The sequence below is a fragment of the Ranitomeya imitator genome, chromosome 5 (assembly GCF_032444005.1).
Source record: "Ranitomeya imitator isolate aRanImi1 chromosome 5, aRanImi1.pri, whole genome shotgun sequence".
NCBI lineage: Eukaryota > Metazoa > Chordata > Amphibia > Anura > Dendrobatidae > Ranitomeya > Ranitomeya imitator.
In genome coordinates, this window is record NC_091286.1 from 32248519 (window position 1) to 32267371 (window position 18853).

At 44.4% G+C, this 18853-nt stretch overlaps 1 protein-coding gene across 1 annotated transcript in view; it reads left to right on the forward strand.

The window, feature by feature from the left end:
* Positions 1–18853, forward strand: part of USH2A (usherin) — an 824795-nt gene that overhangs the window by 789850 nt on the left and 16092 nt on the right. Inside the window, exon 84 of the mRNA XM_069726496.1 lies at positions 17158–17334. Coding sequence (XP_069582597.1) covers positions 17158–17334 — 177 coding nt within the window. The remainder of the gene's footprint in view (positions 1–17157; positions 17335–18853) is intronic.

An 18853-nucleotide genomic window follows, 5' to 3' on the forward strand; every position in this document is an offset into this window, starting at 1 on the left:
TTTGATGCAGATTGTAGTGTAAACCTCATCAAGCAAATGGGGAAACGTTTGGGCAGAATTGACATGCCATTTATTAGAAAATCTACAGTATGTCCTCAATTTTTAACACAGGAGAGGTATATATCTTTGTACCGTGCTAGCCTTTAGATTTTGCTTTACTCTATGCCTGATGAAGGGACCTGTGTAGTCTCGAAAGCTTGCAATTTGTTACCATCTTTTCAGTTAGCCATTAAAAGGTATCAACCACGGAGGACTCTCAATCCTAAATATTTCTCAATTTTTAACTAATTTTTCACCATACATTACGGCAAATTTTTAGTGCAAAATTCAAAGAAACGTAATTCCCGAAGCAAGACTTCACCCGGGACTTTAAGGGATTTCAGGATAATTCCTAGGAGAACAGGGAGCGTTGAAGGGGTTGTCAGAGAAAGTGTTCCCCAAATACGTGTCCACCTGGATCCAGTGCAGGCTGCTTCTGCCAGATGTGGAGATGTCACCGATCTATTAGCCTCAGGACGGTTGTAGCTTGTGATTGGCGGCAGCAGGCAGGTGACTAGCATTATCAGAAAAACATCCACCGGATGGCTGCAGCCAATCACAGACAATCACAGGCTGCAGCAGCCACTGCGGCTAATGGAATAGTGACGTGTTCACTTTGCGCATTGGCACAGACCATGGAGCCTCCTGGTCAATTAATTTTTCACCATTCTGAGTCCCTAGGGAACACTTCTTTTTACCCAAACCATTTAACACAAGATAGTGTGGCCCCCTGTATACTCCTCCCTTACCAGGCTGACCTAATGTTCTAGTCCCTTAATAATCTCTTTTGGTTTACAGATGTAAATTAGTTAATAGTAAATAGCATTACACTAAGTCTATTCAAATTAATGACCATGCATGCAGCTTACAGAAATGTCAGGTCCTCCAGGGCGGGAGCCATACTTATGGAGTTATTCTTTCTTTTGGACATAGAGGATGGTCCTAAGCAGAGCCTCCCCCATCCCCAATGATGTCCATGTGTCCCAATTAAACATATGGATGGGGTTTTTTCTTCTTAAAACAACCCTTTAATTACACAGTTCTGTATTTATCTGATTATTAGCTCTTTCCTATTATTGATCAGACATCTCCAGACGTTTTTCTATGTTTTCTTTGTGAGCTGCGATCAGAGAGATAAATAGCCATGTCCTTGGCATGAGCACAAAGTTACTATCGAGAGATCTGGTATGAATGAAGCACTCGCTGATAATGAAGCTATTGATTAATTGCTTGCTGAAATGAATTATTATTCACAAATTGCTTTTTTAGATGCTTTTTTTTTTCCTTTGGTAACAATCGGGAAGAGAGATAATGGCTGAAAGAAAAGCGATATAAATGAGTGGGTGACACAGCGGCATAATTGACTTATTTAGAAGCCCACTTTAAAGAAACATCTAATCAATTTGCACCGTCTTCTGGGCGCTGTAGTTATAAATACTGAACCTGCCCGGCATCATTTATCTGAGGGAATAGTCCAGCCATACTAATTACCCCACATACTGTATGTATATAAATGAGATAGATAGATAGATAATAGATAGATAGATAGATAATAGATAGAGTATAGATAATAGATAGATAATAGATAGATAGACATATAGATAGAGAGATAATACATAGATAGATAGATAGATAGATAGATAGATAGATAGATAGATAGATAATAGATAGATAATAGATAGATGATAGATAATAGAGAGATAGATAGATAGATAGATAGATAGATGATAGATAATAGAGAGATAGATAGATAGATAGATAGATAGATAGATAGATAGATAGATAGATAATAGATTGATAATATATAGATAATAGATAGATATAGATAATAGATAGATAATAGATAGATGATAGATAATAGAGAGATAGATAGATAGATAGATAGATAGATAGATAGATAGATAGATAGATAGATAATATATAGATAATAGATAGATAGATAGAGTATAGATAATAGATAGATAATAGATAGATAGAGTATAGATAATAGATAGATAGACAGATAGATAGATAATATATAGATAATACATAGATAGATAGATATTAGATAATAGATAGATAATAGATAGATAGATGATAGATAGATAGATAGATAGATAATAGATAGATAGATAGAGTATAGATAATAGATAGATAGACATATAGATAGATAGATAATATATAGATAATACATAGATAGATAGATATTAGATAATAGATAGATAATAGATAGATAGATGATAGATAGATAGATAATAGATAGATGATAGATAATAGAGAGATAGATAGATAGATAATAGATAGATGATAGATAATAGAGAGATAGATAGATAGATACTAGATAGATAACAGATAGATAGATAGATATATAATAGATAGATAGATGATAGATAATAGATAGATAATAGATAGAGTATAGATAATAGATAGAGACAGAAGATCAGCTCTCCACCCTCCTGTCAAGATCACACCTCACCACCTGCACGCTTGACCCGCTCCCATCCCACCTCATCCCTAACCTTTCCACGGTCTTCATCCCAACCCTAACGCACCTCTTCAACCTCTCACTCACAACAGGTGTCTTTCCCTCATCCTTCAAGCATGCCAAGATCACACCCATCCTCAAAAAGCCCTCCCTCGACCCATCCTCTGTGTCTAGCTATCGCCCGATATCTCTTCTCCCTTATGCCTCCAAATTGCTGGAGCAACACGTCCATCTTGAACTGTCCTCCCACTTCTCCTCCTGCTCCCTCTTTGATCGGTTACAATCAGGCTTCCGTTCCCATCACTCAACTGAAACTGCCCTAACTAAAGTCACCAATGACCTACTAACTGCCAGGAGCAAGCGACACTACTCTGTCCTCCTTCTCCTGGACTTGTCTTCTGCCTTTGACACTGTAGACCACTCCCTTTTGCTACAAATCCTCTCATCCCTTGGCATCACAGACTTGGCCCTTTCCTGGATCTCGTCATATCTGACAGACCGAACATTCAGTGTCTCCCTCCCCCACACCACCTCCTCACTTCGCCCCTTGTCAGTCGGTGTTCCTCAAGGCTCTGTTCTAGGACCCCTACTCTTCTCCATCTACACTTTCGGCCTGGGACAGCTCATAGAATCCCACGGTATGCAGTACCATCTCTACGCTGACGACACGCAGATCTACCTCTCCGGACCTGACCTCTCCTCCTTGCTTACCAAAATCCCGCACTGTCTGTCTGCCATTTCAGCCTTCTTTTCTGCTCGCTTTCTACAACTGAACATGGACAAAACAGAATTCATCATCTTTCCCCCATCTCACTCTACCCCTCCACCAGACCTATCCATCAATGTCAATGGCTGCTCACTATCCCCAGTCCCACACGCCCGGTGCCTCGGGGTGATCCTCGACTCTGCCCTCTCTTTCAAGCCACATATCCAAGCCCTTGCCTCCTCCTGTCGTCTCAAACTCAAAAATATTTCCCGGATCCGTGCTTTCCTTGACCGCAACACTGCAAAAACGCTAGTGCATGCCCTTATCATCTCCCGCCTCGACTACTGCAACCTCCTACTCTCTGGACTCCCCTCTAGCACTCTGGCACCACTCCAATCCATCCTACACTCTGCTGCCCGACTAATCCACCTGTCCCCCCGCTATTCCCCAGCCTCTCCCCTGTGTCAAGCCCTTCACTGGCTTCCTATCGCCCAGAGACTCCAGTTCAAAACCCTCACACTGACATACAAAGCCATCCACAACCTGTCTCCTCCATACATCTGTGACATGGTCTCCCGGTACCTACCTACACGCGACCTCCGGTCCTCCCAAGACCTCCTTCTCTACTCCCCTCTCATCTCTTCTTCCCATAACCGCATCCAAGACTTCTCCCGTGCTTCCCCCATACTCTGGAACTCTCTACCCCAACACATCAGACTTGCGCCTACCATAGAAACCTTCAAAAAGAACCTGAAGACTCATCTCTTCCGACAAGCCTACAGCCTGCAGTGATCCTCAACCTACTGAACAGCCGCACAGCCAGCTCTTCCCTCTCCTAGTGTATCCTCACCCACCCCCTGCAGACTGTGAGCCCTCGCGGGCAGGGTCCTCCCTCCTTATGTACTCGTGTGCCTTGTTATCTGCTCATGTTTAATGTATTTGTCTATATTTGCCCCGTATTCACATGTAAAGCGCCATGGAACAAATGGCGCTATAAAAATGTATAATAATAATAATAATAATAGATAGATAATAGATAGATGATAGATAATAGAGAGATAGATAGATAGATAATAAAGAGATAGATAGATAGATAATATAGACAGATAATAGAAACATAATAGATAGATAGATAGATATTAGATAATAGATAGATAGATATTAGATAATAGATAGATAATAGATAGATAATAGATAATAGATAGATAATAGATAGATATATAATAGATAGATGATAGATAGATAGATAATATAGACAGATAATAGATAAAAGATACATAGATAATAGACAGATAAACAGACTATATGAATAAAGTATTGGGCCCCTCCATATTCCACTCCAGGAGCTTTTCTCACCTCCCATTCTACATCCGCAGACATTAATATGGAGTCGGCCCCTCTGCAGATATAACGGACCCCCCTGTGCTGCAAAGATTTTCTGCAAGATATTGGACGCATCTGTGGGAATTTTTGCCCCTTCATCTGTGAGGTCAGACCCTGATGTTGGGCTCACAATCTCTCGTCTAGTTCATTACAAAGGTGTTGATGGGTTTGAGGTCCGGGTTCTGGGCGGCCGGTCATGTTCTTCCATCAAACTCCCCCTCCATGTCTGTATGAACCTTGTGTACTGGGCACAGTCATAGGGAACAAAAAGGGTCTTCTGCAAACTGCCCCCACAAAGCTCAAAGCTACAGTTGTCTACAATGTCTTGTATGGTGGAGAATAAAGAGGTCTCTTCACTGAAACTAAGGATCTGAGGCCGACCCCTGATAACAGGCAGATAGTATTATCCTCCATCATCTGTACCACGTGCACAATGCAGTCAGGGGGCAATGTTCTCCTGGAATCCCCAAACCCAGACTCTTCCATCAGATGTCAGATACAGAGGTGTGATCGGTCACTGCACAGAACACGTCTCCTCCAGAGTCCAATGACGACCTTTCACCACTCCATCCGAAGCTCGGCATTGTGCTTGGTGATGTACGGCTGCATGCAGCTGCTCAGCCGTAAAACTCCCAGCAGGGGCACAGTGTTAGTGCTGATGTTACACCAGAGGAGGTCTGGACTCTGCAGTTATGGGGTCAGCAGAGCGGTGGTGACTTTTCTGCCCTCTGCTCCTCAGCACTCAGGGACCCCACTCTGTAACGTTATGGGGTCTCCACTTCATGGCTGAGTTGCTGTGGTTCCTTCCACTTTTCAATAATATCACTCACCGGGGATGAAGAAATGTCATGAACAGACTTGTTACCTCAGTGCTTCTATTACAGGACTGCGCTGGTGTTAGTGAGCTCTTTACCACCGGCCGGTCTGTCATAGGGTAGTAAAGGCAGACAACATGGTGAGAGGCCGTATGTTATACTAAAGGGTGAGGGGCCGGATGTTATACTAAAGGGCAAGGGGCCGGATGTTATACTAAAGGGCAAGGGGCAGGATGTTATACAACAGGGCAAGGGGCTGGATGTTATACAACAGGGCAAGGGGCCGGATGTTATACAACAGGGCAAGGGGCCGGATGTTATACTAAAGGGCAAGGGGACGGATGTTATACTAAAGGGCAAGGGGTCGGATGTTATACTAAAGGGCAAGAGGCCGGATGTTATACTAAAGGGCAAGGGGACAGATGTTATACTAAAGGGCAAGGGGCCGGATGTTATACTAAAGGGCAAGGGCCCGGATGTTATACAACATGGCGAGAGGCCGTATGTTATACAACAGGGCAAGGTGCCGGATGTTATACAACAGGGCAAGGGGCCGGATGTTATACTAAAGGGCAAGAGGCCGGATGTTACCCTAAAGGGCAAGGGGCTGGATGTTATACTAAAGGGCAAGAGGACGGATGTTATACTAAAGGGCAAGGGGACGGATGTTGTACTAAAGGGCAAGGGGACGGATGTTATACAACATGGCGAGAGGCCGTATGTTACACTAAAGGGCAAGGGGCCGGATGTTATACTAAAGGGCAAAAGGCCGGATGTTATACTAAAGGGCAAGAGGCCGGATGTTACACTAAAGGGCAAGTGGCCGGATGTTATACTAAAGGGCAAGAGGCTGGATATTATACTAAAGGGCAAGGGGCCGGATGTTATACTAAAGGGCAAGGGGCCGGATGTTATACTAAAGGGCAAGAGGCCGGATGTTACACTAAAGGGCAAGGGGCCGGATGTTATACTAAAGGGCAAGAGGCCGGATGTTATACTAAAGGGCAAGGGGACGGATGTTATACTAAAGGGCAAGGGGCCGGATGTTATACTAAAGGGCAAGGGGTCGGATGTTATACTAAAGGGCAAGGGGCCGGATGTTATACTAAAGGGCCAGATGTTATACTAAAGGGCAAGGGGCCGGATGTTATACTAAAGGGCAAGGGGCCGGATGTTATACTAAAGGGCAAGGGGACGGATGTTATACTAAAGGGCAAGGGGTCGGATGTTATACTAAAGGGCAAGGGGCCGGATGTTATACTAAAGGGCCAGATGTTATACTAAAGGGCAAGGGGCCAGATGTTATACACTGGGGGGCGAGGCCACTGAATTAAGGACTAGAGGTCAATGCCTAAGATGTTGTAAGGAGATAGACATATTGCCCTGTTCCTACTTGAAGACATCAGTGCTGTGTACAACGTCATAACGTCATGCGTTATAGTGAGGGTGATGTGTAGTGTGGATTGTGGTGTGATGTATTGTAATGTTTTTACACTGTACTGTTAGCAAGCCGAGTTCTGCCCAGCAACAGACAGAGAGTAGGGTAAGACACAGTAAAATGGAATCTGTCAGCTGGTTTTGCTGTGTAATCTGAAGACAGCAGGAAATAGAGGCTGCAACACAGAATTCAGGGATGTGTCACTTGTCAAAGTGCTTGCTGTTTGCTAACTCTAAAAGATTTATCACTAAGGTCGGGTTCACATTAGCGTTCAGGGGCTTTGCAGAGGGCTGTGTACGTCCTCCGTTAAGCCCCGCCTACTTCTGCACACTTCTGCATGCATCCTGCGTACCTATCTTTAACATTGGGTACGCAGGACATGCGGATGCGTCGTTTTGATGCGCCCGCTGTCCACACAAAATGCAACTTGTTGTGTTCCTGTGCTGTCAGCAGGCGCGTCAAAATAATACATCCGCATGTCCTGCGTACCCAATGTTAAAAATAGGTACGCAGGACGCATGCAGAAGTAAGCGGGGCTTAACGGAGGATTTACGCAGCCCTGCGCAAAACCCCCGAACGATAATGTAAACATAGCCTAAGAAATTAACATTGCCGTATTAGTCCGGCAAGTAAGCACCTCAATGTCTATGGACTTTGAACACAGAGAGCCTGGTGTGGGCGGGGCTAGATTTCTCAGCTCTGCTTCATTCTTTTAATGTAAAAGCTCTGATTGTGTCAGAATGGCTGCACCCAGTGAACTAAGTAATACATTGTTGAATTCAGCTTCTCTTTGCCTACACCAGGATGCTATCAGATGAAGCAGCGAAAACCTGCCGACAGATTCCCTTTAAGAGCTGGGACAAGTCCAGAGAGGGACTATGTAGCAGGATTAGAGAGGACATCCTGGTAGGGACTCAGTCTGAGTGCTCATCAAGGCCGCATGCAGTGGGTGTTCTGTGGCAGGAGAGAAACGAGATGGGGACAGAGATATCGTGGTCCTGAGGAACAGACCGAGACAGAGAGAGTTACAGAGATGCAGAGGGAAGGACAGTGGCAGCTCAGAGGACTGACCAGAGAGCAGAGTGACCAAGTGAGAAGGGTCTGGAGAAGGTACGCCTAGCAGCAAGGTCACGAGTAGCTTACAGCTCTTAAAGGTAGAAGGCCAGGACGGGATAGAAAGTGAGTTACCTAAGCATCAGAGAGCTTGAAGCTGAGTCCGACCATATTGGCAAACCCTCGCCTCTATGAGGAGATTGAGATGCGGATCCGCAAGAAGATGAAATTATTTTCACGGAATGTACTGTGGTGTGAAGCTGGGTGGTGGTGAAGGAAATGAGTCCAATGGAGGCAGGATTGTGTCAGGAAGTAATGAGACTGTGTATTACAATGCTCTGTATCTTGTGTGCATAGCTTCCACACAATGGCTGTTTAGTAAACCTTTGTTTAACCCCTTTACCCCCAAGGGTGGTTTGCACGTTAATGACCAGGCCAATTTTTACAATTCTGACCACTGTCCCTTTATGAGGTTATAACTCTGGAACGCTTCAACGGATCCCATTGATTCTGATACTGTTTTCTCGTGACATATTGTACTTCATGATAGTGGTAAAATTTCTTTGATATTACCTGCGTTTATTTGAGAAAAAAATGGAAATTTGGTGAAAATTTTGAAAATTTCACAATTTCCCAACTTTAAATTTTTATGCAATTAAATCACAGAGATATGTCACACAAAATACTTAATAAGTAACATTTCCCACATGTCTACTTTACATCAGCACAATTTTGGAACCCAAATTTTTCTTGTTAGGGAGTTATAAGGGTTAAAAGTTGACCAGCAATTTCTCATTTTTACAACACCATTTTTTTTAGGGACCACATCTCCTTTGAAGTCATTTTGAGGGGTCTATATGATAGAAAATACCCAAGTGTGACACCATTCTAAAAACTGCACCCCTCAAGGTTCTCAAAACCACATTCAAGAAGTTTATTAACCCTTCAGGTGTTTCACAGGAATTTTTGGAATGTTTAAATAAAAATGAACATTTAACTTCACAAAAAATTTACTTCAGCTCCAATTTGTTTTATTTTACCAAAGGTAACAGGAGAAGGAAGCCAAAAGTTGTTGTACAATTTGTCCTGAGTATGCCGATACCCCATATGTGGGGGTAAACCACTGTTTGGGCGCATGACAGAGCTCGGAAGCGAAGGAGCGCCATTTGACTTTTCAATGCAAAATTGACTGGAATCGAGATGGGACGCCATGTTGCGTTTGGAGAGCCCCTGATGTGCCTAAACATTGAAACCCCCCACAAGTGACACCATTTTGGAAAGTAGAACCCCTAAGCAACTTCTCTAGAGGTGTGTTGACCACTTTGACCTACCAAGTGCTTTACAGAAGTTTATAATGCAGAACCGTAAAAATAAAAAATCATATTTTTTCACAAAAATTATCTTTTTGCCCCAATTTTTTATTTTCCCAAGAGTAAGAGAATAAATTGGACCCCAAAAGTTGTTGTACAATTTGTCCTGAGTATGCTGATACCCCATATGTGGGGGTAAACCACTGTTTGGGCACATGGGAGAGCTCGGAAGGGAAGGAGCGCCGTTTGACTTTTCAATGCAAAATTGACAGGAATTGAGATGGGACGCCATGTTGCATTTGGAGAGCCACTGATGTGCCAAAACATTGAAACCCCCCACAAGTGACACCATTTTGGAAAGTACACCCCCTATGGAACTCATCTAGATGTGTTGTGAGCACTTTGACCCACCAAGGGCTTCACAGAAGTTTATAATGCAGAGCCGTAAAAATAAAACAAAAATTTTTTTCCACAAAAATTATGTTTAGCCCCCAGTTTTGTATTTTCCCGAGGGTAACAGGAGAAATTGGACCCCAAAAGTTGTTGTCCAATTTGTCCTGAGTGCGCTGATACCCCATATGGGGGGGGAACCACCGTTTGGGCGCATGGGAGGGCTCATAGATGGAATGGTCTGCAGGCATCACATTGAGTTTGCAGAGCCCCTTATGTACCTAAACAGTAGAAACCCCCCACAAGTGACACCATTTTGGAAAGTAGACTGTTATGATCTGGTGGTTTAGGAACAACATGAGACAAGCTCTGAAGGAGGTGGTATCTGTACTGACTGCAAACCCTGAACCTAGCAGCGCAACTAAAAATAGCCGTGGGGGGTACCTGACGCTCCCTAGACCCATCGGCACAGCCTAAGATCTAACTTCCCCTAAAGATGGAAACAGGAAACCTATCTTGCCTCAGAGAAAATCCCCAAAGGAAAGATAGCCCCCCACAAATATTGACGGTGAGAGGAGGGGAAAATAACATACGCAGAAATGAAATCAGATTTTAGCATAGGAGGCCAGTCTAGCTTGATAGATAGGACAGGAAAGGATACTGTGCGGTCAGTATAAAAACTACAAAACAATCCACACAGAGTTTACAAAATCTCCACACCTGACTAAAGGTGTGGAGGGTAAATCTGCTTCCCAGAGCTTCCAGCTAACAGAAATAATCCATACTGACAAGCTGGACAAATATAGAATGCACAGAACAATAAGCCCACAACATGTGGACTGAAATGAGCAAAGCCAGAACTTATCTTTGCAGAACTGGTCAGGAAACCAGGAGAATCCAAGCAGAGATGTGAATCCAGCCAGGAAACATTGACAAGTGGCACAGGCTTAAGAAAGAGCCAGACTTAAATAGCGGAGCAGAAGAGACGATAAGTGGAGGCAGCTGATGACAGCTAACTCCAAGGAGCAGCCATACCACTAGAAACCACAAGAGGGAGCCCAAGAGCAGAACTCACAAAAGTGCCACTTACAACCACCGGAGGGAGCCCAAGAGCGGAATTCACAACAGTACCCCCCCTTGAGGAGGGGTCATCGAACCCTCACCAGAGCCCCCAGGCCGATCAGGACGAGCCAAGTGAAAAGCACGAACCAAATCGGTAGCATGGACATCGGAGGCAACAACCCAAGAATTATCCTCCTGGCCATAACCCTTCCACTTGACAAGATACTGAAGCCTCCGCCTCGAAAAATGAGAATCCAAAATCTTCTCAACCTCATATTCCAACTCTCCCTCAAGCAACACCGGGGCAGGAGGGTCAACCGAGGGAACAACGGGCACCACATATCTCTGCAACAAAGATCTATGGAAAACATCATGAATGGCAAAAGAGGCAGGAAGAGCCAAACGAAAAGACACCAGATTAATAATTTCAGAAATTTTATAAGGACCAATAAACCGAGGCTTAAACTTAGGAGAAGAAACCTTCATAGGAACATGACGAGAAGACAACCAAACCAAATCCCCCACACGAAGCTGGGGCCCAACACGCCGACGGCGGTTAGCAAAAGGTTGAGCCCTTTCCTGAGACAACGTCAAATTGTCCACCACATGAGTCCAAATCTGCTGCAGCCTGTCCACCACAGAATTAACACCAGGACAATCAGAAGGCTCAACCTGCCCAGAAGAAAAACGAGGATGAAAACCAAAATTACAAAAGAAAGGTGAAACCAAAGTAGCCGAACTAGCCCGATTATTAAGGGCAAACTCGGCCAACGGCAAGAAAGACACCCAATCATCCTGATCAGCAGACACAAAGCATCTCAAATAGGTCTCCAAGGTCTGATTAGTTCGCTCAGTTTGGCCATTAGTCTGAGGATGAAACGCCGAAGAAAAAGACAAATCAATGCCCATCCTAGCACAAAAGGCCCGCCAAAATCTAGAGACAAACTGAGAACCTCTGTCAGACACAATATTCTCCGGAATGCCATGCAAACGAACCACATGCTGAAAAAACAACGGAACCAGATCTGAGGAGGAAGGCAACTTAGGCAAAGGTACCAGATGGACCATTTTAGAGAACCGGTCACAAACAACCCAGATAACAGACATCTTCTGGGAAACAGGAAGATCCGAAATAAAATCCATGGAAATATGCGTCCAGGGCCTCTCAGGGACCGGCAAAGGCAAAAGCAACCCACTAGCGCGGGAACAGCAAGGCTTGGCCCGGGCACAAGTCCCACAGGACTGCACAAAAGCACGCACATCGCGAGACAAGGCAGGCCACCAAAAGGACCTAGCAACCAAATCTCTGGTACCAAAAATCCCAGGATGACCAGCCAACACTGAACAATGAACCTCAGAAATTACCTTACTTGTCCATCTATCAGGAACAAACAGCTTCCCCACTGGACAGCAGTCAGGCCTATCAGCCTGAAATTCCTGAAGCACCCGCCGCAAATCAGGGGAGATAGCAGAAAGAATCACCCCCTCCTTAAGAATGCCAACCGGCTCCAGGACTGCAGGAGAATCAGGCGAAAAACTCCTAGAGAGGGCATCAGCCTTAACATTCTTAGATCCCGGAAGATACGAGACCACAAAATCAAAACGGGAGAAAAACAGGGACCGCTTGGCCGACTCGAGGTAAATCAGATTCTTATGATCGGTCAGGACCACAACACGGTGTTTAGCTCCCTCAAGCCAATGTCGCCACTCCTCAAACGCCCACTTCATAACCAACAACTCCCGATTGCCGACATCATAATTGCGTTCCGCAGGCAAAAACTTTCTGGAAAAAAAGGCACACGGTTTCATCAAAGAACCATCAGACTCCCTCTGAGACAAAACGGCCCCTGCCCCAATCTCAGAAGCGTCGACCTCAACCTGAAAAGGAAGAGAAACATCCGGTTGACGCAACACAGGGGCAGAAGACCCCCTAAGGAACTTATGTAGATGTGTTGTGAGAGCTTTGAACCCCCAAGTGTTTCACTACAGTTTATAACGCAGAGCCGTGCAAATAAATATTTTTTTTTCCACAAAAATTATTTTTTAGCCCCCAGTTTTGTATTTTCCCAAGGGTAACAGGAGACATTGGACCCTAAATATTGTTGTCCAATTTGTCCTGAGTACGCTGATACCCAATATGTGGGGAGGAACCACTGTTTGAGCACGTGGCAGAGCTCGGAAGGGAAGGAGCATCATTTGGAATGCAGACTTAGATGGATTGGTCTGCAGGCGTCACCTTGCATTTGCAGAGCCCCTAATGTACCTAAACAGTAGAAACCCCTCACAAGTGACCCCATATTGGAAACTAGACCCCCCAAGGAACTTATCTAGATGTGTTGTGAGAACTTTGAACCCCCAAGTGTTTCACTACAGTTTATAACACAGAGCTGTGAAAAAAAAAATGTCCCCCCAAAATTATTTTTTAGTCCCCAGTTTTGTATTTTCCCGAGGGTAACAGGAGAAATTCGACCCCACAATTTGTTGTCCAATTTGTCCTGAGTGCGCTGATACCCCATATGTGGGGGGAAATCACCGTTTGGGCGCATGGGAGGGCTCGGAAGGGAAGGAGCGCCATTTGGAATGCAGACTTAGATGAAATGGTCTGTAGGCGTCACATTGCGTTTGCAGAGCCCCTAATGTACCTAAACAGTAGAAACCCCCCACAAGTGACCCCATATTGGAAACTAGACCCCCCAAGGAACTTATCTAGATGTGTTGTGAGAACATTGAGCCCCCAAGTGTTTCACTACAGTTTATAACGCAGAGCCGTTAAAATAGAAAAATAAAAATTTCCCCCCAAAATTATTTTTTAGCCCCCAGTTTTGTATTTTCACGAGAGTAAGAGGAGAAATTGGACCCCAATAGTTGTTGTCCAATGTGTACTGAGTATGCTGATACCCCATATGTTGGGGTAAACCCCTGTTTGGGCACACGGGAGAGCTCGGAAGGGAAGGAGCACTGTTTTACTTTTTCAACGCAGAATTAGCTGGAATTGAGATCGGACGCCATGTCACGTTTGGAGAGCCCCTGATGTGCCTAAATGGTGGAAACCCCCCAATTATAACTGAAACCCTAATCCAAACACACCCCTAACCCTAATCTCAACGGTAACCCTAAACACACCCCTAACCCTGACACACCCCTAACCTTAATCCCAACCCTATTCCCAACCATAAATGTAATCCAAACCCTAACCCTAACTGTAGCCCTAACCCTAGCCCCAGCCCTAACCCTAGCCCTAACCCTAACCCTAGCCCTAACCCTAATGGGAAAATGGAAATAAATACATTTTTTTAAATTTTTTAATTTTTCCCTAACTAAGGGGGTGATGAAGGGGGTTTTGATTTACTTTTATAGCGGGTTTTTTGCAGATTTTTATGATTGGCAGCTGTCAAACACTGACAGACGCTTTTTATTGCAAAAAATATTTTTTGCGTTACCACATTTTGAGAGCTATAATTTTTCCATATTTTGGTCCACAGAGTCATGTGAGGTCTTGTTTTTTTGCGGGACGAGTTGACGTTTTTATTGGTAACATTTTCAGACACGTGAAAATTTTTGATCGCTTTTTATTCCAATGTTTGTGAGGCAGAATGACCAAAAACCTCTTTTGGGGGAGGCTTTTATACTGTTCCGCGTTTGGTAAAATGGATAAAGCAGTTTTATTCTTCGGGTCAGTACGATTACAGCGATACCTCATTTATATCATTTTTTTATGTTTTGGCGCTTTTATATGATAAAAACTATTTTATAGAAAAAATAATTATTTTTGCATCGCTTTATTCTGAGGACTATAACTTTTTTATTTTTTCGATGATGATGCTGTATGGCGGCTCTTTTTTTGCGGGACAAGATGACGTTTTCAGCGGTACCATGTTTATTTATATCTGTCTTTTTGATCGCGTGTTATTCCACTTTTTGTTTGGCGGTATGATAATAAAGCGTTGTTTTTTGCCTCGTTTTTTTTTTTTTACTGCGTTCACTGAAGGGGTTAACTAGCAGGACAGTTTTATAGGTGGGGTCGTTACGGACGTGGCGATACTAAATATGTGTACTTTTATTTATTTATTTTTTTATTTAGATAAAGAAATGTATTTATAGGAACAATATTTTTTTTGGGGGGGGGGAATTTTTTGGGGAATTTTTTTTACACATGTGAAATTTTTTTTTTTTACACTATAACATTGCCCGGGGGGCATCATGTTATAGTGTAAGATCGCTGATCTGACACTTTGCTGTGCACTGTGTCAGATCAGCGATCTGACATGCACAGCTCCAGGCTTCACAGTGCCTGCTCTGAGCAGGCGCTGTGAAGCCACCTCCCTCCCTGCAGGACCCGGATGCCGCGGCCATTTTGGATCTGGGGCCTGCAGCGAGGAAGGAGGTAAGAGACCTTCGGGGGGCTCCGGGGGTCTCAGGGAAGCATGCAGGGAGCCCCCTCCCTGCGCGATGCTTCCCTGTACTGCCGGCACACCGCGATCATGTTTGATCGCGGTGTGCCGGGGGTTAATGTGCCGGGAGCGGTTTGTGACCGCTCCTGGCACGTTGTGCCAGATGTCAGCTGCGATAGGCAGCTAACACACAGCCGCGATCGGCCGCGCTTTCCCCGTGAGCGCGGCCGATCGCTATGACGTACTATCCCGTCGGTGGTCATACGGGCCCACCTCACCTCGACGGGATAGTACGTCAGATGTCAGAAAGGGGTTAAGTATTGGTTGTCTCCTTTCATAAACTGGTTAACATCTGGTCCTTGCAAACCAGCATCATCGGCTACATAGTAACATAGTTATTAAGGTTGAAGGAAGACTTTAAGTCCATCTAGTTCAACCCATAACCTAACCTAACATGCCCTAACATGTTGATCCAGAGGAAAGCAAAAAAAACCCATGTGGCAAATAGTAAGCTCCACATTGGGGAAAAAAATTCCTTCCCGACTCCACATACTGCAATCAGACTAGTTCCCTGGATCAACGCCCTATCAAGGAATCTAGTGTATGTACCCTGTAACATTATACTTTTCCAGAAAGGTATCCAGTCCCCTCTTAAATTTAAGTAATGAATCACTCATTACAACATCATACGGCAGAGAGTTCCATAGTCTCACTGCTCTTACAGTAAAGAATCCACGTCTGTTATTATGCGTAAACCTATTTTCCTCCAAACGCAGAGGATGCCCCCTTGTCCCTGTCTCAGGTCTATGATTAAAAAGATCATCAGAAAGGTCTTTGTACTGTCCCCTCATATATTTATACATTAAAATAAGATCACCCCTTAGTCTTCGTTTTTCCAAACTAAATAGCCCCAAGTGTAATAACCTATCTTGGTATTGCAGACCCCCCAGTCCTCTAATAACCTTGGTCGCTCTTCTCTGCACCCGCTCCAGTTCAGCTATGTCTTTCTTATACACCGGAGACCAGAACTGTGCACAGTATTCTAAGTGTGGTCGAACTAGTGACTTGTATAGAGGTAAAATTATATTCTCCTCATGAGCATCTATGCCTCTTTTAATGCATCCCATTATTTTATTTGACTTTGTAGCAGCTGCCTGACACTGGCCACTGAATATGAGTTTGTCATCCACCCATACACCCAGGTCTTTTTCATTGACGGTTTTGCCCAGAGTTTTAGAATTAAGCGCATAGTTATACATCTTATTACTTCTACCCAAGTGCATGACCTTACATTTATCCCCATTAAAGCTCATTTGCCATTTATCAGCCCAAGCTTCTAGTTTACATAAATCATCCTGTAAGTGGATGTAATGCCCAGATGACACAAATCCACACTCCTAGCCAGGACCTCCAGCTTCACGTAACATGCCGGGGGGGGGGGGGACCAGATGAGAACCTCGCCCAAAGCTACCGCCCCATGCCACGTTGCAATAGGTGTCCCATTACATGTGTCCATATGTTGTAGGTAGAAGTAGAGCAATAACCCCTATTCCAGAAGAAGTAAAGGATCGTTGTGCGAGAAGCCCCATCTATTCCATAAAGGGTAATCTCCTCATATTGTGTTCAGTCGATACAGCTGGAGAACACAGAGACAACTCACTGTGTCAGGTCACTGGCTCTGAGGGAAGTCCCAGTGTCAGCATTTATTTGTACCAAACAGTTCAGACCTTGGGCATGTGTATAAAGTGATACGCATGCAATATTAAATTACAGTAAATAAGCAAGAATCATTGTTTCTCAGAAGGTCAAAAAGTCACGGTCTCTTGGACTACTGTCAACACATCTGGCAGCACATCTGTGGTGTGAATCTATGCAACACATATTTTATCAAGCATTACAGATTAGCAGATTAATAACACTGAAGTTTAACATGCCCAATCCTTCATATTTGTGAAGAGTCAAGAAGATCCCTTATATTCCACGCAAGGAATTGAAATCGAGAGATTTGTCAGACTTTGCTCTAAAGTGTATGTGTTTAGTCTTAAGTGTTGATGTTTTGGCATTGTGTTTTCACACTTAGGTCTCACATTTTCCATTTTTTTCTAGAACCAGTATACAGAACAGTGATGTATGTATCCAGTAATGTAACCACCATATTCCTGGACTGGAGACAAAGCTTCCAAATTAATGGACAGATCAAAGAGTTTGTACTAACGGAAAGAAGGCAACGTCTCTACAGCGGCCTGGACTCCAGTGTCCACATTCAGAAGACCACAGATAAGAGTAAGTGTCTGGTAAAACTATGACTGGATTTAAGATTATTAACGTCAACCATGTCCAGTAAAGCATTCATGAAAAAGGCACAACGCACCATAGGCCGGTGACAGGAGGGACTAAACATCTCCCTATCTCACAGTCATAGCGGGTATCTGCAGTCATAATAAGGTGGACTGTATATAGATCTCCTACCTAGATAACTCACCGATTCCCTTCTCTGACCACAACATTCTCTCCTTCACACTCACAAATCCTTGCCCACCCCAGCACACTCCTACCTACCGCACATTCAGAAATCTACATGCCATTAACCCTCATACACTTTCAGACTCCCTACACTCATCATTGTCCCCAATCTCTTCTTTTTCCTGTCCTGATCTGGCGGTACATCACTACAATAACACTCTTAGAAGCACCCTAGACCAAGTAACTCCCCTCACCCTCAGAACCTCCAATCACAGAGCAAAACAGCCCTGGCTCATATCGCAAACCCGATTTCTCCAGCGATGCTCTAGGTGTGCTGAATGCTTATGGAGGAAAACACGCACACCAGAAGACTTCATACACTTCAAATTTATGTTAAGGACCTATAAGTCTGCCCTTCACCTCGCCAAACAGATCTACTTCACCACCCTGATCTCCTCACTAGCCAACAACCCCAAGAAACTTTTTGACCCCTTTCACTCCCTCCTCAGGCCAAAAGCACAAGCCCCTATCACAGACATTTGTGCTGATGACCTGGCCTCCCACTTTATAGAGAAAATAGACAATATCCGTCAGGAAATCCGCTCCCAATCACCAAGTTCAGTGACTCCCATCCCTCCCTGCATTTCCCCTGGCTCACTCTCCACATTCGATCCCATCACAGAAGAAGATGTCTCCAGGCTCCTCTCCTCTTCTCATCCGACTACATGCACCACCAACCCCATTCCCTCTCATCTCCTCCAGTCGCTCTCTCCAGCCGTCACAACTCACCTAACTACAATCTTTAATCTCTCCCTCTCCTCTGGCATTTTCCCCTCCTCCTTCAAACACTCTATCATTACTCCATTACTAAAGAAACCTGCTCTCGACCCATCATGCCCAAATAACTATAAACCGGTCTCCAATCTCCCCTTCATCTCTAAACTCTTGGAGCGCCTGATATACTCCCGCCTTACCCGTTACCTCTCCACTCACTCCCTCCTAGACCCTTTACAGTCCGGTTTCCGCCTCCTACATTCGACTGAAACTGCACTCATCAAGGTGACCAATGACCTTCTGACAGCAAAACGTAATGGTGACCACTCTCTGCTCATTCTTCTCGACCTTTCTGCAGCTTTCGACACTGTTGACCACCCTCTCCTACTCTCTAGGCTCCAGTCACTAGGCATTAGAGACACTGCTCTCTCCTGGTTCTCTTCCTACCTTTCTGACCGCTCCTTCAGTGTTCTGTTATCTGGCTCCACTTCATCTCCTCTTCCTCTCGCTGTCGGGGTACCTCAGGGCTCAGTCCTTGGCCCCCTTCTCTTCTCCCTCTACACGG